The sequence below is a fragment of the Halichoeres trimaculatus genome, unplaced genomic scaffold (assembly GCF_033239565.1).
Source record: "Halichoeres trimaculatus isolate MK-OKI-2021-1 unplaced genomic scaffold, fHalTri1.1 fHalTri1_scaffold_2, whole genome shotgun sequence".
NCBI lineage: Eukaryota > Metazoa > Chordata > Actinopteri > Labriformes > Labridae > Halichoeres > Halichoeres trimaculatus.
In genome coordinates, this window is record NW_027437180.1 from 2,882,047 (window position 1) to 2,904,002 (window position 21,956).

General features: G+C 41.8%; 1 protein-coding gene across 1 annotated transcript in view; it reads right to left on the reverse strand.

The window, feature by feature from the left end:
- Positions 1-20,670, reverse strand: part of vegfc (vascular endothelial growth factor c) — a 95,320-nt gene extending 74,650 nt beyond the window's left edge. The window contains exon 1 of the mRNA XM_074697530.1: positions 20,504-20,670. Coding sequence (XP_074553631.1) covers positions 20,504-20,620 — 117 coding nt within the window. The 5' untranslated portion in view covers positions 20,621-20,670. The remainder of the gene's footprint in view (positions 1-20,503) is intronic.
- Positions 20,671-21,956: the final 1,286 nt, after the last annotated feature.

A 21,956-nucleotide genomic window follows, 5' to 3' on the forward strand; every position in this document is an offset into this window, starting at 1 on the left:
GTGTTTTTGTGCAGCAGAAGCCCAGAGCGCACACACCAAACACCCCCTCCCTGCTCCTCTGCGGGTTTCCTCTGCACTCAGACGGGGCCATATTTTACGTGACCAAAAACACGTAAAAAAAAAAAAACAAGTAAAAATTGCACGTCGTGTGACGTTGATGTACTGTTCTGTTAATGTTATTGACTCAAGTAGGCCATCTAGTGTCTCAAAGTAGTTAAAGCTAGCTGTTTGGAACCTTGCCATAATTATGAAGCCATCCTTGAGGCAGTCAACTTTTCTTCTTGTTTGCCTGTGAGTATTTTGACATTGGGAGTTTTCATTATAATTTACGAAGAGTAACTGGTACGTTTCGGTGGTGAAAGTTAAAATTCTATTCTGAGGCCAAAGTTTTACTGATGTATGCTAACTGCTAGCATTTCGATATAATTTCCCACATATGTTAGCATCAAGCTAGTGCTATTTCTTTTGTACTGTTTTGTACTGTTGAATGTATTGAACTGTAATCTGGTGTGAGAGAGTAATGATCATTTCTTTATGTGTTCAGTTCTTCAGAAAAACTTCAAGATGAAAATCCTGAATCAGAATTTTCTTGGGAAACTGTTAACTTCTCCTAAGCTAGGATAACTGGGACAGACAAGTCAACCTAAGGTCCAGGCAGCTCTGGCATAGTGTAAATAACCGATAAGGAAATCGTTAAGCTCAAAGGCTAATGATATTGATGGATTAAAACATTTCTTATCAGTTCTTAACAGAACCCCACTTATGTGATTATTCCCTAGATTTTAACTATTTATAGAATTTAATACACTTTACAGTCATTATTGTGAAGGTAAAGTAGATTTTGTGGCTCCAGAACGACTTTAATCGAGGTGAATTGGGGCAAAATGGCTCCTATAAAGTAAAGGTTGCAACCCCTGTTTTAGGAGGAACCAAACCAGGTAAACCAGGTAAACCAGGTCACCGCTTGGGGTCATCTTATTGTGGATGGATGGAAGGAGGGGGAACAAAAAACACAGAAAAGTTCAACAGGAATGGTTCTTAGTTCTGGTAGATAGTTCCTAGCTCTGGTAGATAGTTCCTAGTTCTGGGTATCGTTTCTCTGGTTGAAACGCAGCTTTAGCATGCCATCTTTACAACAGACTGTGTTTGATGAACGATTGGTTTGAATCCAGGTTCTCATGACAAAGTGTTAATGAATGCTTAATCACAGGACATTTGTGATTTTTGAAAGCTGTAATTAATTCATTTGATCAGTTGTTTCCCAGAAGCTTGTTTTAATCCATAATGTTGTGTTTTATTGACTGTGTTTGTCTCTTTTTGTGCTTCCTGTCTGTAACTTTGTGTTTTTGCTGCTGCCTGTCTTTGCCAGGTCTCCCTTAAAGAAGAGGTTTTTAATCTTGAAGGGACAAGCCTGGTTAAATAAAAATAAATTAAAAGTTAAGAAAATGCTTCACAAGTTGCTCCATCTTCTTTATTTAGTGTTCAGTCTTAATTTACTGCTCCTCTAATCTTATCCTCCAAAATAACAAACAGGCTGTTTGGCCTAAAACTGACTTTTTTCTCATAAGTTTACACTAATACTCTAATAGATATATGACTTTCACCTTTAAAATAACACACACACACACACATGCTCAGCTGTGAGATAAAAAACACAGCTGCTAAACTACAGTAGCTCTCTGTGAATTAAAAAAGTCTTTCCTAATCTCTAAACGCTCCTGGGAGCTTCCTGTTTGCAACTGAACACTCTGCTGCTGAACTGCATGTTCTCAGCAGAGAGAGCCTCTCGTCCTCTCGTCTGTGACAGTCTCTTCATTATGCATTCTATCCTCATTGACCCGCTCTCACCCTCTATTCACTCCCATTAACAGCTCCCCCCTCCTCCCATTCAGACCCTCACGGCCAGCAACACAGCGTGTCAACTGGTGAGGTCTGCAGGTCGACTCTGGAGGGTCTGACACCGAGCGGTTAACCTTCAGATGTCAAAACAGCCTGAATGAGGCCTCACATACGCAGGGTTCAAAGAGCACCAGGAGCCAAAAAGGTCTGCATTAGCACTGCTCAGTCAAAGTCTGCCCTGGAGGATCAGACACAAAGGACCCGAGGAGAATCCAAGGCTGTCCAAGAAAAACAGGAAGGTTTGAAGTGTGAAAAAGCTGAGACATTGTTTTCTCTGAGGCACGGAGACACGACTTAGAAGATTCCAGAAATCCACTTTTTTTACATTAAGATGCATCAGTTTTATATCTGATATATTTGAGCAGATCCAAATACCTGAGCTACCTGATCCATACAGGGTCTGTTGAGTCAACAAGAATCCCCAAACCACATCAGATGACATTTCATTGCATCTGAAGTTGAAATGTGACCTTGTTAGATCAGTATCAGATAAACTTCATTAATTCCTAGAGTAAATTTATTTTTATTACAGCTCCTCCCATTCACGAAGTGTTAAAATATCGAAAGGAAAAAATATGTGTCACATAAAACTGAACATAAGCAGAAAAAAAATGATATGCCATGAGGTGAATCCCAAAGCTCTAAAGTTTTATCCTCACTTCCTCCACCTGTTGTTTACTTGCATCTAATGCTATGTCCACACGTAGCAGGGTATCTGAGAAAAATCATATATTTTCATACGTTTAGGTCTGTTGACCACACCAAACCACAGTTTTACATCACTAGAAAAAATGTTTTCTAAAAACTCTGGGTAAAGTGAAGATTTTGGAAAACTCAGGAGACAGAGAGTTAAAGCTGAATGGCATGTGACCTAATGCTGTATTTTCCATATAGCATTAGGTCACAGCAGAAGTGCTTTAGTACCTTGTTTTATTAATCCAACAGACTAAATAGTTTTGTTATTTATATAATTTTCATGAAATGATGTCACTTGTACATCATCAGGGTTATGTTTGTGCGCTTTTTTCGGGCACAGTAAGGTTCCGCTCCAGCGGGTTCACATACACACAAATATGTGCGCTCATTCCATAAAGCTGACAGACAGCTGGGAAAACCACCACGAGAAGCATCTCCCAGCACCTTCTCTGTGAAGATGCACCACACACGTCTGCACATGTGCGCTGTAATAACTCTATAAAACATCAACAGCAACAGAGTTTTTTTTGTTCAAGCATCGCCAGACGTACGATAATTATCGTATTTCTACGATAATTTAGTCCTATGTACGATGTACGATCAATAATTCCAAAAAAAGGCTAAATGTACGATATTTTAACAATTTCGTGTGGTTGTTATAGAGCTACCCCAGTCTGACCGAGTTATTTGTAAACCCTAAATGCCTCTGTTATCACATGACGTTTCCAGCCAATCATAGTTTGAGTGTCATTCGTCTCAGAACGATTGACAGCCAATCAGGGGCTGTTTTCGAATTCGCCTACTAGATACTGCTTATGAAAGTAGTATGTAGTAGGCACTGCCTACTACATACTACTTTCATAAGCAGTATGTAGTATGACTGTTCAGTTGGGTTAATTTTTGTAGTATACTACGCTGGTTTTCAGTTCGAAGAAAACGGAAGTTGGCTACGGCTGACTTTTTTCCCAAAAAAACTTTATTGAAAATGTACAAAATAAACAAACCACGAGTAACTTATCTGCAAATATATTGCCAGAGAGCATTTTATATTAACTTTCAGTGGTGGAGATGATGAGGATGTAAATATAAAAAAAGAAATAGCTCTTACATTTTTATTCCTCTGCTACTCCAGTTGTTGTTGCTCCGCTTTCTGCCATTTTCACTTCTGATATGGGACCAGGCGCGTTGCATTGTGGGTAACAGTAGGCGAAGCAGACTGGTCCGATGCATACTGTGGATTTTTCCAGATTCAGTACGTCATCTGGGTGTTTTTCTCATACTACAACTCTGACATTTGTTTGCATACTGCATACTACATTTTGGTCGAATCAGTAGGCACTGCTAGTATAGTATGCAAAATTAAAAAACGGCCAGGCTCGTAGGAGCTCAGACAGTCAGGAAGTCTCTCATCAGTTGAGAGAAAAAATGAGCACCGAAAGAGCGGACGAGGGTGAGCGGGAGCCGAAGCGGAGGGCTGATACGTAAATGTTTAAAGGGGGTCAACACAAAAGAACCTTCCATCGTGACCCTTAAGAGGCTCCAGAGATTAATGTTATGAAGTTTTCTTGATGAAGATGTTAATTTAAAGACTACATGTAGTGGGTGCATGTATGTAACACAGCTGAGTCGGAGCCTGGAGCTGCTGATCAAACGCTGACGATGTGGGGCGGGGCGATGAATGCCCACAAAAGTGCCTGTAGGACACTAAACAGAGTGATCAATTGTGACTTTCGCCCAACAATAAGACAGTTATTTTGATCATTATACGTTTTTTGGATTGTTTTGTCGGTTGTACGATAATTTCCCCCAAAATGATAATTTTGAGACTCTGCTACGATAATTGTATATTTCCCATCTGGCAACGCCGGTCTGTTCTTTTGACCTGTTTAACAAACACGTCACCATGAAGAAAACCTGCTTTCTGTTTATTCTGTGGACTGTTCAGAAGCACATGTATCACTTTACCACTGAAATGCTTCAGTATTAGATTATTCGCTCGCAAGAACCACACATCAACATAGCATTAAATGGTTTATTAACGTAAACATGAATGATGAACTAAATGTTCTATTATGCTAGTGTTGTGGGGAAGCTTCCAAAAGGAGTTCGTTGTAGCTCCCAGGCACAGCTGACCCCCTTTATTCAGACCCTATGAAGAAGGAAAGCAGTGGGAACCAAGAGAAAGAGGGGAGAGGGGTATGAATTGAGAAGAAACAGAATGTAGAGGGTTATGAGTAGGGATGTCCCGATCATGGTTTTTTTGCTCCCAATCCAATTTCAATTTTTTTATTTTGAGTATCTGCCGATCCCAATATTTCCCGATCCGATCTTCCAGCAATGCATTGAGAAAAAAGAAAAGAAAAAAACTCCTACAAGTTTCCCTTTGAGTTTTTTTAATTTTATTTAAATGAAGGCATCATTCTAGCCAACATGGATATAGCTTTTTCCTCCACTTAGTGCAGCATCGGATCAACAAAATAAAAACAAAGCTTCTCAGTGGTGCACCACAAGATAACCTTGTGTGTGTGTGACAATAAGGTTGCAATTTCTTGTTTGCAATTTTGTTGTACTTGTTATAATGACAAATTAAGTTCTATTCTAAAATGAATGATGATGTGCTATTATACACATTTTAATTCAAAACAAGAACTTAGGCCCCAGGCTTTTCCGATTCCCTCTCCCCTGATCTCTGATCATTAAAAAAAGCCCCGATTACTATCACATGATCAGATCGGGACATCCCTAGCTATGAGGCTTTAAATACCTGAAGGAGTGAGGTTAAGGTGTGGTTCTGCTCCTGAAACTTTGCGAAAAGCTTCACTTTATTAAGAGTGTATCTGATTGTTAAACTTATTTAATATAACCTAGTTTATGATGTCTGAGAAACACAAGATATTAGTTGTCTACATATTAGAGGAGAAACCTGCACCAGTCAATCAGAATGAAACCCCGCCATCCAGCTGTGACATTTGAGAACCAAAAAATCAGTTTCCATCAAACTGTGGTTGGGTGGTAATGACAGGCCTAAACATAGAAAAGATATGCAGTTTCCCAGGTACCTGGCTGCATGTAGACATGGCCTAGTGGACATCGCTTCATGTGATGCTCTAGAGCAGGGGTGGGCAATTAATTTTTACCCGGGGCCACATGAGGAACCTGAATTGTGTCAGAGGGCCACCAACTTTCTTCCATCGTAAAATGCTCTGAAATTAATATTTTGAATAGTCGGAACTGATTATCAGAAGAATAAAGCACTCTGTAAATGTTTATATTAGGTGATGTAAAAATGTGGTGTATAGGTCAAGTAGGAATAAAAACAGTTATTGAATCCTAAAATGAAAGAGAAAATGTCTTAAGTTTTCGTCGTTGTCAATATCTGTCATAAATGAACTCACTTTTACCGATCGAGAGTGCTGGCAGACTGCCAACACTCCTGAATATGGAGGGAAGCTCCCATTTTTTAAACCCTTTCTCCCGCTGTTCTCCTGGCTTGTTATTTCTCCTGATAGTCCCCAAAATTTAAGTATGCTTCTGTGAGCTCTAATACTTTACTAAGTCAAATCAAGTCCCGTGCTTGGGCGTTATATCGAAAACTCAGAAACCATCCACCCCCCTCTCTTAGTTGGTTTGATCCAGAGACGCTGCAGGAGACCTCAGAGACAGAGACAGATAACTGTGCAGCACTTATTGATGAAGAGTTTATCAGCTGTTTCCTTTCTTTTTTGGAGAACTTTGACATGACATGTCGTGAGTTAAACTAACGTAGCTCTGCTCTAACGCAGCATCCTCTCCAATCAGGAAAGAGCAGCGTGAATTTTATAGTGAGATGGCTGACTCTAAAATAGTGAAACGCGTATCGTTGAACTGAAGAGAGTGCCGTCGCGTACATGCGCTGCGCGTGTACGTGACAGCACTCTCTTCAGAACAGCAGAGTTCAGGTGGAGGAGACTGACTGAGCCAGTGAAAGAGAGGGAGAATTCAAACCTCAATGTCTTGTTCAGTGCTTGTGATACATGGAGTATTAAGACATATGCACCCCTACAAGTTTTATGTTTATGTTTATGATTGGCCTCACGCGGGCCGGACAGGGACGTACAAAGGGCCGGATGTGGCCCGCGGGCCGTAGTTTGCCCAGGTCTGCTCTAGAGGGAAGGACGTCTCATTACTCTTCAAAAAAATCTCTTTTCATATCCTTCATCTCTCTATCATCTCTGGTGGGAGGGATTAAGACACAAGTGAACAACGCAAGTGGAGGAAGGAAGGATGAAACTTTGCAGCTTTGAGATTCACCCATGGACTCTGCTGGAGCTGCCTGCTCCTCCTTAGCAACACCCTGCTGCTCACCATCACCTGCCAGTATTTAAACCAGTCAGTTTCAGGTGTCTGCTCCTGCCTGCATCAGTCTGGGTTTGAACTGTGTCTGTTCCCTGTTTGCCTGTCGTCTTTGTCCTCCTGTCTGATGGACTGATCTTTGGTTTGGATGGATGGTATCTTGCCCTGTTGGCAGTGTGTGGATGTATTAAAGTAGCTTTTTTCCTGTTTCCTGTCTCAGTGTCATTCTGCTCTGTGATCTCTTCTCCTCAGGACTGTGACAACTTGGAGCAACATTGAGGGAAGGAGGTCAGTCCGTGGAGCAGTGACACTGAGCTCACAGTCCTCAGAGAAATCACAGAGACATTCCTGAGAAATTATTGCTAATGACACACCACATTCCTCGGCCGACTCCAGGGGGTTGTGAAACATGAGCGAGTGATACAGTGAGGGAAAGAGAGGTGAAGCTGCAGAATAAACAGAAACTGAGCGATGAGATATGTGGTGATGAGGTCAGGATGAAGGTTGAAAGTGAACTGATATTATCATCTATTCTTAGCTCTATTCATCACGGTGGAGTAAGAGTGATGAAGCAACATTTACCACAGAGAGAAACAGACGGAGACCGAGGGATGTTGGCTGGGTTTGCTCAGAGTTCAGACACAGATTACACACAGGTTGGAAACTTCTTGGCGAGGTACAGTGTCCTCCTTAAACCCATCACCATCACTTTCAGCCATGACTGAATTTCAAAACTAACAATCACATTCAGCCCAGAGGAATGTTTTTATCGCAGCTTGGCACTCATCTCAATCAAGGATTCCTGGAGGAGAAGTCCGAATTCCTCACTGAAACTTAAACTCACAGTTTCTGCGCTCCGGGATGGAAAATCAATAAACAAGTATCTAAAAATGTAAAAACAATAGCATCGAAATGAGTTTAATATGAGCTCAGCAGGAAATACTTCCAAAGTGTGATCCTGGATCCCTGCACACTGTTATGTAAAAACTGGCATGTTCACGCTGACAGATCTGGAAGACCTTCAGCCAGTCGCTCATTTCATCAGGCCAGCAGGGCTCCATCACAGCCTCTCTGAACCCTGTGCCAGTACAACACAGCACAAAACAAAAGACCCAAGCTCCCAATCCTGTCACCATGAGCTCAACATCATGTGGTGAGTGAAGGTGGAGGAAGCACTTCCTTCAAGCAGGCCCAAACCTGGACTCGTCTTAGAGCTTAGTCACAGAGAACAGCCCGTTACAACTAGAAAGGACTCACAAAGCTGCTCTTCAGCAGAGTGTCAGATACCAATGATAAAGTAAACTATGGGGACAATGCACGGTAACCTGCACCTTGAAGGTTAAGATGGTTAATACAGCTTTTACATTGTTTATAGAATAAAGTAGAACAAAATACTCACCCAGGAGGCTTTCCTGATCCAAGCAGTGCTTCGGGAGATATTTAGATCCAAAATCGTGCAGCAGACGTCCGTATAATGGGATCCATCGGGGCATAGACAGCGCCGCTACTAAAACTGCATTAATCGTTCAAAAACTCATGTTTTTCACCAATATTCCATCATAGTCTGCTCCGGGTTAGTCCTCTGCTGCAGTCTGTGTCACTCCAGACAGCGCTGTGTGGCTGTACTGACCTCTTCACTGACAAAGACTTTGTTTACCTTTGCCCCTCAAAGAAAGGAGAAAGTGGAGTCAGCTCTCCAGAAAGTACTGCTCATGCACGGAGGGGCAAAGGTAAACAAAGTCTTCGTCAGTTCAGGGGTCATTACAGCCACACACAGCGCTGTCTGGAGTGACACAGACTGCCGCAGAGGACTAACCAGGAGCGGACCATGATGGAATATTGGTGAAAAACACGAGTTTTTAGACGATTAATGCAGTTTTAGGAGCAGCACTGTCTATGCACTGATGGATCCCATTATTAAATATCTCCGGAAGCACTGTTTGGATCAGGAAAGCCTTCTGGGTGAGTTTTTTGTTCTACTTCATTCTATAAACAATGTAAAAGCTGTATAAACTTAACTTATCCTTTAAAGGCCCTTTTCTCCTCCCTTTACGTACAAACATGTTTCCATCCTTTTCAAACCATGTTACCCTCACTGCTCTCATACTTCCATGCGTCCTTTATGTTGGCATTGCCTATAACCAATACATCCACCGGGGGGGGGGGGGGGGGGGGGGGGGGGGGGGGGGCAGCCCAACAGTTTAGCCTGTGATTCTCCCACAATATGAGAAAACCTGAGATGATACACTTGGCCAATGATAAGGATATGACACATGATGGAGCTATCATGTATCATGTTATCTGATAATTGAACGATTGCTACATTGGTCACATTGAGATTAAAAGCCTCATTTTACAAAGGAGACCTGGCCAAGACAGACAGCAGCAAAAACACAAAGTTATAGACACTCAACAAACCCAACATTATAGATTAAAATCTAAGTCTAACTATTCAAACAGTCGAGATAAAAAATCAAGTTGACAAACGCAGTCAAGATACAATGGAATGGAGTCGTACTGCAGACGTACTTGGTGAATTTGAGGCGTTACAGAAATTGCCTCCATCTCTTTAATTTTAGGTTTAAAAACATTTAAGGACACCAGCTCCTTCAGCTTTGAGTCACTCTGCAACTGGTTCAAGCTGAGGGTTCATTCATCCATTCATTTATTCATTCATGTTATTAATTTGTCCCTTGAAGAGCAATTTGGCTTGCAGCAGATTCACAGTCCAAAGAGACCACAGGAGTATATCCAAACGCCGACGCTAGGGGTAAGATGGCAAAAAAGTTTGTTACTAACATGGTAGCACCATAAACTCTACATAGAGTGGTCAACGCGGCTCCGCCATTTATCATTGTACGGTTTTGAAGCCAAAATTCACCCCTCACAGGTGCAGCCATTGGCAGCAAATGCAGCCAGTGACAAAAACAATAACTATTTTTTTTCTTTCAAGAGTCTAATCACTTTCTGACTCTACCTCCCGACATTTTTCAATCCCTCAAAAAGTATTTGCAAACAGCAGCTGTCAATCATCGTTAAACGTTACGGAAAGCCTTGTTTTCAACCTCTTATAACTAATGAAAACGAAACTTTTTAGAACAAAGAGGACCTCAATGCAAGGCAGCCAAATGATATCTTCAAATCACCACAGCAATCAGACGTAAGAAACATTTCTGTGAGGTGTATTAATTTTTTTTAAGTTTGGCCACAGCTCATCTGGAATGGCTGGATGGCCAGATTTTTTAACCTATACTGCAGCCAGTCACCAGGGGGAGCTGTTTTTGTGGCAACCTCATTTCAAGCCAAGCAAGAGGAGGTCCATTTTTTTTACAGTCTATGGCTAGCGCAGGTGCGCCGCTTCACATGGTGTCAAAGGACGGCCCAGGGCTTGCACCAGAGTATGTGTGTTTGCAGAAGCACCAGTTCACGTTACACACTCACATTAACATTAACATTAAAAACTCACAGACAGTATATAAAACAGAAGACGACAGGACAAGGGCTCTACTAAGCGAGCTCCACTTCTACTGCTGGTTGCTGTGTGTGCTGAATCTAAGGGTGTCGAGTACCGTAGAACCCATTTCCTAAATTTCTGTCCAAGCATTTAGGAGAGAGAGGTCCTGAGAATGGAGAGAGCACTGTCTGGTACTTCTCTGCATGATAAAAACACATAAATAGTGGAGAAGCAAACCAAGAACTGCTTTATAGATGAAGGTGTACCAGCCTACGTGTGAGCCTACAGGTTGGCAAAGCAGGCCATCGAAACTGAGAGAACAACTCAAAATGATGAGTCAGAGGTTTACAGTTTATGAACTTCAAGGAGGATATGGTAGGCAGTGTCCACCATATGGAGACTGTGCAAAATACATGCACATAGGGCTGGGGGATATATCGAATACACTCGATGTATCGCGGAATTTTGCACGTGAGATATATAAAACGTCTATGTCGCAATCATCGAGTATAAACAGAAAACTATTTTTTTTTTAGTAGTCAGAGCGTAAATCTCTTCGGTGATTGGCTCGTTTCACTCTCTGCTGCCGAGCCGATGCTCCTCTCACAGCGAGCACCACGCTCCCGCCCACCCAGAAAAATTTTCCTGCGCATGCCTGTTATGATATTAGGAGAGGAGAGAAGAAAAGTTGCTTGCACATCTTAACAGCCTCGGGTTGTGGGTTCCCGGGGCTGGGTTTCTAGAGTGTCGTTGCTTATTTGGGTTTGCTTTGCTGCCTGTATGATCCCTGATTCTCTCCCAACTCTCCACAACGAGAATCAAACACGGCATGTTTTTAACTTTCGCTTTTCAGCGCACTCTGTCCCCTCTCTGAGTGCCGTTCGGTCAAAGCAATCAGCTGATCACTGCTCGAAACATGATGACAGATGAGTTTGATGCTATTTTACAGCTGAATTCCAAAAAACTGCTAGCTGGGATATTATCAGAAGACAAACCCAAATCCAACACATTTCAACCAGACCTCAGGCTCAAAGACTGAAGTCACTAGAGTCCTTTCAGCATCACCAACATTATCCAGGTAGCTGCTTTATGTAAATAAAAGTAATATTATCTCCATCTTTAGTTCATGATATTTCCAAAGTATAATATAATATAATATAATATAATATAATATAATATAATATAATATAATATAATCAGCCAGTTGAATTAATTAAATTTTTTCAATTAAATTTTAAAAGTCCAACTAAAAGGTCTGCTTAAATCAGTAATCTGATGTCATTTTATGTATCAAGGGGTTGGATTTAACATTAATAGAGTGATTTAGAGGAGAAATCAGAATATTGAGATATATATTGTGTATCGAGATATAGCCTTCAAATATCGAGATATTGGATTTTGGCCATATCATGCAGCCCTACATGCACACCTCTGTTTATTCTTTCACCTGCTGTTTAGAAACCAGCTGGTTAGCAGAGATGTTTAAAGTGATGGAAGTAAATAGCTACATGAGTGGGAGGAGAACAAATAGAATCAGTTTGTAAAATTAAAGGACTGACACGTTGACTCCCTGAGTCTGTCTCTCTGGGCGGGTGTGCAGAGAGCATTTGTGACAACTTTCAGACAACTCTACACAACCTCTGCACACACACAACCTTCATGACTCACTTCTCCTGTTATTTCCAAACATCAGTGAAGGTACATGGTCCACTTTGATAGAACTTATGACCCTCAATGTAATGACGCAAAAAATGACCTGGACCTCATCCCACAGGTCAAAGAGAAAACTGGACGTAGGAGCCAACAAAAACACGGAGGAGCCATAAGGAAAGTCTCAGAGACAAACGGCGGTGAATGAGGCTCGTTGGAGAGGCTGCGTGGGGTTTTACCTCACATCACGCCAAGTGTAGTAAGTCAAACGAGTCGAGGAGCATGGAGACTGAACCCTGCCCAGCTTTGAGGTGACTTCAGTCTGTTTGTTCATGTGGTTCATACAGTCCGTCAGTACGTGTCAGAACTTGAACATGGTTGTTATTTTTGGAGCAAATGCTCCTCATTTATCAAAGACTGTGGACAGGCGCAGACCCCATGCTGAGCAGGGATTCATTCTGCTATCAATGAATCAAAAATATTCAGGAATATTTCACATTTACCTCCGGGAGACTGAAAGATTCACTGGATTTAATCAATTATTCACCTGACCCAGGGATCCATCCAGAATAAAGACCTCACACCAAGGATGTCAGTACCGTTGGTGAAAGTATGCATCCCTGGTCATAAGTAGAGATATTTCTGGAGAAAAAATACAATTAATGCATTATGACTGAATACAAAATGTTATTTTTCAACCATAAAAATACCAACTCAGACTAGAAGAAGAACATAACAGAACCATTACATGACCAACTTTATGCCTTTGTGATGCTGGGACTGTTTTAGTGTGTGCTACATGCACACAAAAGTCAAAACGAGACATTTCCCCCTCTCAGGCTTATCAACAGGAAGTAATATAACTTCTCTAGAGGTAGGTCATGTTCCTTTATGGACATTTGCATTATGTGAATTGAAATTGACAAAACAGAAGAAAAAATCAATGACTGCATTAGAAAATGTAAGCATGAAACTAATATATTTCTCTCTCAGCGTCAAGTTTTTGCCAAAAGGACAAGTCTATCAACACACTCTGCCTTGAGGCATGCTCTATGGCGTGTTTCTATGTTGTATTCCAGAATTGAAACCCATCCCAGAGGGGTCACTTTTTGCAGGAATAAAAAGTTATTTTCTAGCCAACCTTCCATCTGACTCGTCATATGGCTCAGCTTTAGAAAAATGCTGCAGCTGAAACTTTGCTGTCTCTGACACTTCTTCTGAGGAATCCTGGCCCATTCTTCTTTGGCTAATCTCTCAAGTTCTTCCAGGTTTGATGATCTTCTGGCATGGACATTTTTCTTAAGGTCACCCCACATTTTTTCAATTGGATTTAAGTCAGGGCTCGGTGCAGGCCAGGTCCTCTGAAGATAGTTCTTCACCAAGAGAGATGTACGTTTTCAATCGTTGTCATGTTGGAAGATGAAGCGATGACTCAGACCCAGTTTTACTGCTGACTGCTTAAGGCTTTATTTCAAGATCTCCACATATTTTAAAGTGGAGTTTTTCTTGGTCTGCAACCTCACAGTCCATTCCTGTGCAGAGCTCTATTGATGGTCTTCTTAGAGACTATGATTCCTGACGTGGCCAAGTCCTTCACCAGTGTCTTGGCAGTTGGTCTGGGGTCTTTAGAGACATCTCTCACTAGTTTTCTTCCCGGTGTCTTTGAAATCTTTTGCTTCCTACCTCTGCCAGGCTTGTTCTGCACTGTGTCTGTCTTTGAGTTTCTTGATTAACCTCTCACTCCAGTTCTTGACACTTGGAAACAGCTTGGATATCTTTGTATATCCTTCTCCTGCTTTTTGTGCAACAGTTATTCTTTTTCTCAGGTCCAAACTGATTTCCTTTGTTTTTGGCATGGTACTTTGACACACACTGACACACATGACACATACTGAGGCTTTTATACCACGTTTTAACTTATTTGTTGAGCGAAATCACCTGTTTCACCTGATCACCTTCGAGCACATCACCTGTGGGGTTAACACACGTCACTGCACAAAAGTGTTTAGTGCAATGACTGAATACATGGCTGTTTGGGGCTGATAACAATGTCCCTGGTCATTTTAGCTTTTTTTTTTAAATGATTATGTTTTGGTGTGCAAAATATAAATATTTTGTACTTTCTAAAGAAAGCTATTATGTTTAGAAATGGTGTGTTAAAAATTCCTTGCTCCGTTAAAAAAGTACTTAGAAAAATCTTGAAGAAACTTAAAATTTTTATGGGGGGCTGATAATTTTGTCCTCAACTGCAATTGAGGAATTGACAAATCTAGTGACTTTTATTTGGTAGTAGGAGGCTCCAAGATCACGGGAGAAAAAGTAAAAGAAAAAAAAGAAAAGCACTGTTTTCTGTCATGCATGGCCAGCTGTACACTACAGGCACTAGGACGGCTCATTGGACATTGGACAGAAAAGAACTGATCTGGCGACTTCTAGTGACTTATGGGCGGGCCTATAGCTACTTCTGATGCTGAGGAGTTGGCATAGAGCTGACCAAAGCCAATCTGACATCCTTGCATACCTTGATAAGAAGTTCTCAGATCCCACCACCGAAGAGCTTTTGGACACAGCCAGTTTTATTGATCCCAGATTCAAAGCATCATACATTTCTGCAGACTGTGTCCCTGCCATACAGGAGAAAATGAAAATAGAGCACCACTAGATTGGTGGAAAGAGCATCATGCACACTCTCCCACTCTGAGCAAAGTGGCAAAAAAGTACCTTTGCACAGCAGAAACTAGATGCCCATCTGAGCAGGTTTTCACCTCTGGAGGAAATATTGATTGAATCGAGGTCATATTGCCCAGCCCTAATGAGACCTATTAGTTACACATTATATATTTTGGCATGTCATCACAAAACTGACTCAAGTACAACTTATAACACTAATCCTGCAGGGTATTTATATTGGGCTTTTTGGGCAGAAAGAGAAAATAATGGACAAATAATTCAAAATATGAATAACAATACCAACCCATCCGTTTAGAGCTTTGTGAAGAAAAGTGAAATTGCTCTCACAGCAAGCAGAGAGCACTTTTTTTAATTCAACTGAAAAAACTCAAAACTGTTTTAACAATAATCTTTGTCAGTTTTTTACCACCTCTTTTTTTACTCAGTTTTGCCTGAGCTTAAACCTTTCTCCTGGGGTGTGTGGACTGAAAGTGATGATCATTTTAGCGTAATTGAAGTCATCAAGTAAGAGAGTGGCAGAGGAGATCAGCATCAGTTTACGTGTCTTTACCTCAGACCGCCAACTCCTCCTATCAGTTTTGATTTTATGGAGGCTGAAACCTTGTTCTGCTGCTACACTACAGACTGGAATGACCACTGCTGCTGCTGCATTTTAAAGTCTGGAAACATTTCACCCAGTGACGTCATGAACAGTTGGTGCGACTCTTACGCCTCTGCAGTCCAACACCGTTGTGCTTCATCTTGACTGCGTTAGTCAACTCACACCAGCTGTGTGTTCAGTCCATCAAGCTGTGTGACTGACAGACAGCTGGAGTCACAGATTGAGGAGCTCCTGCTTTTCCCTCTCCATTGATCAGTCTGTCTTCATTCATGCTGGGCTGTAACACCTCAAACCTGTTGACTCCTGGTCTGGCTGTGTTTGTTATGTCTGCTTGTCGTTGTAGTCAAGATTAACGCAAACTGATTTTGAACATGTTTATTTTTTTATGAACGTCACTGGATGTTTTGAGAACGTTACCAGTCATGACTTGCTGTCCTGCTCTATCTTCCCTACGCTGATTTTATAAATCACAGCTCTGCGTCCTTCAAAAATAGGATGGCTGTGACATGACAGACCAGCCATGTAGAGGAGCTACAACAGAACAGATCCAGTGTACGTTGACGCATTGACTTGGTGGAAACCTATCAGATCTGTTTGTCGTAACAGAACGGAGACGCACTGCAGACAAATCTGGTGTACTTCAGCTGTTAAAAAGATCATATTCCTGACCCTGCCAAAAACACTTTACTGGAGGAAATCCTGGAGCATGCAGTCCCGATGTTCAAGTAGGGATGGGTACCTTTCGTCCTTGAAATGATACGGTACGGATGCCGGGGACCTGGCAATCTGTATCGGTACTTCACATTTATTTCACAATGTGTTAACTACCAATGATTTGATTGATGTTAATATTCAGAATCAAAAATAGCCCACTCATCCACTCCCTTACCGCCACAAAAATGCTTCTAGGTACAGAGACATGGTACCTTTGGTCTTGTGTGAATTGGTACTCTGTATTACAGACAGAATCCAGTCGGTACCTATAGAAGTACCTCATTCAGCGCCCATCCCTGTGTACGAGAGTGGCTGCCTCAGATTGGTAGTGGTCAGCAACAACAAAACAACAAAATACCCAATTAATTATGCAAGCTCACCACCAACTGGACCAGGGATGACTGCAGGTACTATTTGTGATTAATGATTGGTTGTGTGACATTCAAAGTGATGGACTAGATCACTCTTAGGTTTTCTAATCTGTCAAAATGACGGCAACCTTCAAATTTTTCTGTCATTGCTTAAAAAAATCATCAGAGATGGAGAATAAACACGACCTCTGGTTCCACCCCTGGTCTGGACCCAGCCCCAAGTGCTACACTAAGATGGTTCACTACAAATACATGTATGTTGGTGAGAAGAACACCAATAAATGAGTTGATTTTACATTTGTGGATCAGCAGGAAATAAAAAGGGAAAAATCTGGATGACCTTAGAATGACTCTGTAGTCATTTGACAGCTCGTATCACTGTTGTAATGACATTTAACCAAACACAAAGGCAGAGGCAAACCCTGGGATGGAGGCGGTCTTGAAAATAGAAGCTGGTCCTTTGTTTGTTGAGCAGTTAACATATCTTCTCCCAATGTTTAACATCTGAAGTGTTAAAGAGGGGACATCTCCTCCCAGCATCATCTGAGGAATGCAGTTCCTGATCTGTTTTCTCCATCCTTTGACAGATGAGAGCAGGGATGAGCTGATACCCGTTCAGATCCACAGAGAGAAAAACTGTGAAGGCTTTGAAGCAGCGAGACCGAGCTGTGAGCAAAACTCATCGTCCCAATTAAGAGTTTACTGAGATCAAATGGCGGCATGTTACTGCTTAGCACTTATCCCCTTTCACACAGGCACACACATACTCTGACCAACTCACACACACACACTCTGACTCACACACACTTGACCCTGCTGACACCTGCCTTCATTGGCTCTTTTCTCTGGCTAATTAGAAAACACTCCTTTCTAATCCTCCCCCTCTCCCTCTCCCTCTCCCTTCCTCCCTCACTCTGTTTTCCTTCCTCTCTCGCTCAGTTTCTGTAGCAGTTCAGGTCGATTTAAATCTGCTCTGCTGGCAGGACATTAAAGAAAAGTATGTTTCAATGGTGAATCAATCCAAATCGTTTTATAAAACTTGGCAGATGGATAATAACCCCCTCAAAAAAAAAAAAAAACAGCCCCCCTCCCCACCCCCTGTGTGTGAAACATGCAGTGAAGAATGTTAAACATGAAATCAGTGTTTGTGAATCGTTCTCCGCTCAGATCCTGAAGCCCAGCAGAAAAATCTCAGTCCTAAATCTTTGGTGATATCCTGAAAACCAGAACAGATGATTATCTGTTCGGAAAATGCACTTTGGCTTCTCCTCTGGAGCAATGACTGTTACTGATGCACTAAACACACACATACACACACACACACAGACACACACACACACACACACACACACACACACACACACACACACACACACACTCTCAGGCGGGCTGAGCTACTCTGGCAGGGTTATTTCGGTTTTTTGCATCAAACGGTCTCAGAGTCAGTGCGTGGAGGGGTTAATAATATCACTTTCAGGGTAGTCTCCGGTCATTTTGGATTATTTTCCCAGGGTCACTTTACATGAGGAGGGGGTGGGGTCAGATTTTCTCAGTGTAAGGCTAGACTTCTGTCTCTTTAAAGATTCAAATATGAAAAAAAAAAAACAGGAACAGACCAATTGTCAGCCAGCCCTGTTTTCACATTTTCATGCATATTAGCATCAGCCTTTTTTTAAACTGAATGCAGGTTTAAAAAAAACAACAACAATATAAAATGAAGCATTTTGGGCTCTGATACAGCACCTTTCTGTCTGCAGTCAGTACTCCGTCTCAAGGGCCATAGCTCTGATAACAGCCAATCAGCAGTGAGAGCTGTGCATGCACAGTGCTCACACCAAGCAGCAACCTCCAGTCTAAAAGATGTGAGACTATGCCAAAGTGCTAAAATCTGCTGTTTCTCAAGTGTCCGCTTGAAGCTGGCTCCAGAAGTACTACAAGTCACAAAGACACCAAGCCAAAACAACTGTTTTTACAGCAAATAAACATGTTTAAAGTCTGGTACAAAACTCGTCTCCTGTCTGAATCATTAATTCTACCATCAGCACACACTGTTTGGGGGGTATTTTCTAACTGCAAGTAAAGAGGATATTAAGATTACATGTTTGCCCAGTCAGAATCACAGCTCAGCTCATGTGACTGACGAGAGCCCTATAGTTGTTAGTTTAGAGACTCAAAGCCCGCCCTACTTCCAATATGGCTGTGCCAGCCAATTTGCCCCAAAAATCAGTTTCAAAAACAGACGGGTGACATCAGGGAGACTACGAATAGTTCTTTTACAGTCTATGGCTTACACACACACACACACACACACACACACACACACACACACACACACACACACACACACACACACATACACACACACACACACACACACACACTATGAAGAGGAGAAAAGGTTTTGCCAAGTGGAGATCAGATGTTTGGAAAGTTACTTGAAAAAGCACGCTGCTGAGGGGCTGGGCGCTGTTTGATAGTATTCTTAAAGGCTCTTTAACAATGTTAAGTGTTGGAGTTTGTATTCATTAAAATTTTGACAATATTTTCACTTTTAATGCAAAAAATATCAGCTTCCTTGACTAATTTTTACTATTGATATCAGCCCTGAAAAAAAAAAAAAGGTTGGAGTCTAAAACCATCGTGTCTTTGTGTTTTTCCCAGCCAAAATGTCATTTTATCTCTGAACTAGCAAACTCTTGGCATGGGACACCAAACACCACAGTGTACTTCACTTTATTTCAGCTCTGCCGCAAATTTTAGTTCATTTCTTTATAATAGAAAAATGCAAGAGAAATAGCGTTTATCTTTTCTGGAAAGATGGTGAAGAAATAAGAAATAAATCTAGCGCTAAAGTGTTATAAACTACAGTTCCTGGAGTGTCCACTTGAGGCTGTCTAGAGAAACAGCATAAATAACATACACACCCATTTAAAAAGCTGAGCGGAGCAGAAATAGACATGTTCTTATTTGGTCTGCAGTGACGACTGGCTTTAGGTCTCTGGATTAGAAACTGATGGGTGACATCATAGAGGCTACATCCATATATAGCTATTCTCAAAAATCTGTTTGCATCTGCAGCAAAACCCAAAGTGTTCTACAAAAAAGGTCAGGCTTGAATTAGTACTCTACATTGCCGCGGTCTACTCCCTACTGTATGCCAAACGCCTGCAAAGCCCTGTACCTATGCTAAGCCTCTACAGGTATGAGCATCAGTCTGCTGCCGGTCTCCTGTGTACTAGATAGGAAGTGTAACATGTCTGAGAACGGGCAACATGACCAATAGTAGGAGATATGATTGCAAAATAGCAACGCACAAGCATGCAAAGTCCACGTCTGCCACTAAGGGGAGCTATGGTCTGGACTCAACACAGCAGGATAAACCAGGTTAATGCATGGAGGTGTAACAGTGGGGCAAAGACGGCCCCCTCTGACCCTCACCTTGGAGGGAGGGAGGACAGTGGTGATGTGCAGCAGCAATGTGTGTGTTTCTGAGTGTGTATTTCAGAGTGTGTGTGTTGTGCTCCTGTGGCTCTTTGGCTTCCACCGTGCTGTGATGCAACATGAAATCACACATGATGGCCTAACTTTGACCCTGCAGTTCCAGAGCCGCAGCATAGATGTTAAAGACACAGTAAAACCATCACACACACTGTCACACCTGCAGGCGCTCACAGTCACTTGGGCTGTGAGACTCACAGCACAAGCAGAACTTTAAGAGCATTCTATCTTTGACTCCATCACCTGGGATACAGTAGCTCAACAGGTGCTCTGATCATTTAATTTAATAATTCATTAAATATGATTTCAAGTAAATAATTAGAAAATATAACACAATGGAGATTATTCTAGCTATGTCAAGGGGACAGAGGGATCCAGCATCCCTCACAACACATCAGGGTCAAGCATATCTCCATCAGGAGCCACACAGCGCAGTATCACACAGGTCTCTGGGTAGTTAGAGCAGCTCGGTTTAACCCTTTAAACTCCACTGACAGAAAGGAGATTTCCACCCATACATGTTCATTTAAAACACCTTGACAGAAATCACAGCCCGGTCCAGCTCAGACCTGCAGACCGGTTCCTGCGCAGACTCACCGGCTCGTCCATCTGCTCGTGCTCGTAGTAATCATAATAATCTGTGTGGCTGAAGTCGCTGGCGAGGTTGGAGTAGAGAAGATAAGCCAGCAGCAGCGTTAATCCCAGAAGGTGCATGTTTATAAAGTCCGCGAGAGTTTATGGTCCGAGAAGCATCCAAGTTTCAAAAAGCCTCCGCGGAGTGCGCGCTCCTCTCTGCGTGTCCTGCCGCTGCGCGCACGCTTTCATCTGGACCTCTCTCTCTCTCTCTCTCTCTCTCTCTCTCTCTCTCTCTCTGGTGTGTGTGTGTGTGTGTGTGTGTGTGTGTGTGTGTGTGTGTGTGTGTGTGTGTGTGTGTGTGTGTGTGTGTGTGTCTTTCTCTCTCCTTCTCTCTCAGTCTCACAGACAGCCTCCTGCTGTACCATGTGTGTGTGTGTGTGTGTGCGCCCCCCGCTGTGAATGAGAGCTCGGTCAGATGGAAACACAGATCCGGTGGGTCAGTCAGGACCGTTAGGGTACAGTGTCACAGGATGGTAAACCGGACGAGCTGCCTTCAAAGCCTGATTCAAAGTCTGAGCCCGGTCACTCCTGCGCTGACACAAGGTGCATGAAGTGTGTTCTATGCTCCCTGCTGCCCTCTATCGACACATTTTGAGAAGCGAGCCAGGTTGAGCTTCATTAATGAAAGTGTTCTCGCAGCTCACAGTAGCATACGGAAGTGTATTGCATTCACTTGATGAAAAAAAAACAACTTCGGTTTTTCAGAGCAATTTAGTCTTTGGTTTGTTTGTTTTTTTTGTGGTAATTAATTTTGTTTTCTGATAATATTTTCTTTATTGGTTTGTTTTTTGTTAAAATTATTTCTCTTTTCCTGAGTAATTTGTGCGGGACACAGGAGCCACCACACATTTTCGGGAGTCATCTGCAGGTTGGAGGTTCTCACAGGATTTCGAAGTTGCTCGATACTTAGGAAAGAAAATTACTCCTAAAAACAGGAGGAAAAAATTACCACGAAAAACAGCAGGTTGAGGTTCTCGCGGGATTTCTGAGTATCTCAATACTTCAGGAAAAATTCACTCCGAAAAACAGGAAAAAAGTAATCTGAAAACAGAAAAATAAATTACTCATAAAAACAGAAATAATTTTAACAAAAAAAAAACCAATAAAAACAATATTAATCAGAAAAATAAAATTAATTACCACAAAAACAAACCGAAGAATAAATTACTCTGAAAAAACTGAGTTTTTTGGGGGGGGTTTTGTCTTCAAGTGAATGCAATATGCTTCTGTAGTAGCAGGAGTAAAAAATAAATAAAATAACAGAGATTTAAATGGAAGGAAAAACTGGGGTCAAAAAGTAGTTTAAATAACATGAATAATAATACCTGTTGATAACACAAGAAGAAAACATTCACACATAGTAAACAAAATAAAACCAATATGAACACTCTTTAAAGTGTCATAGTAATATGTT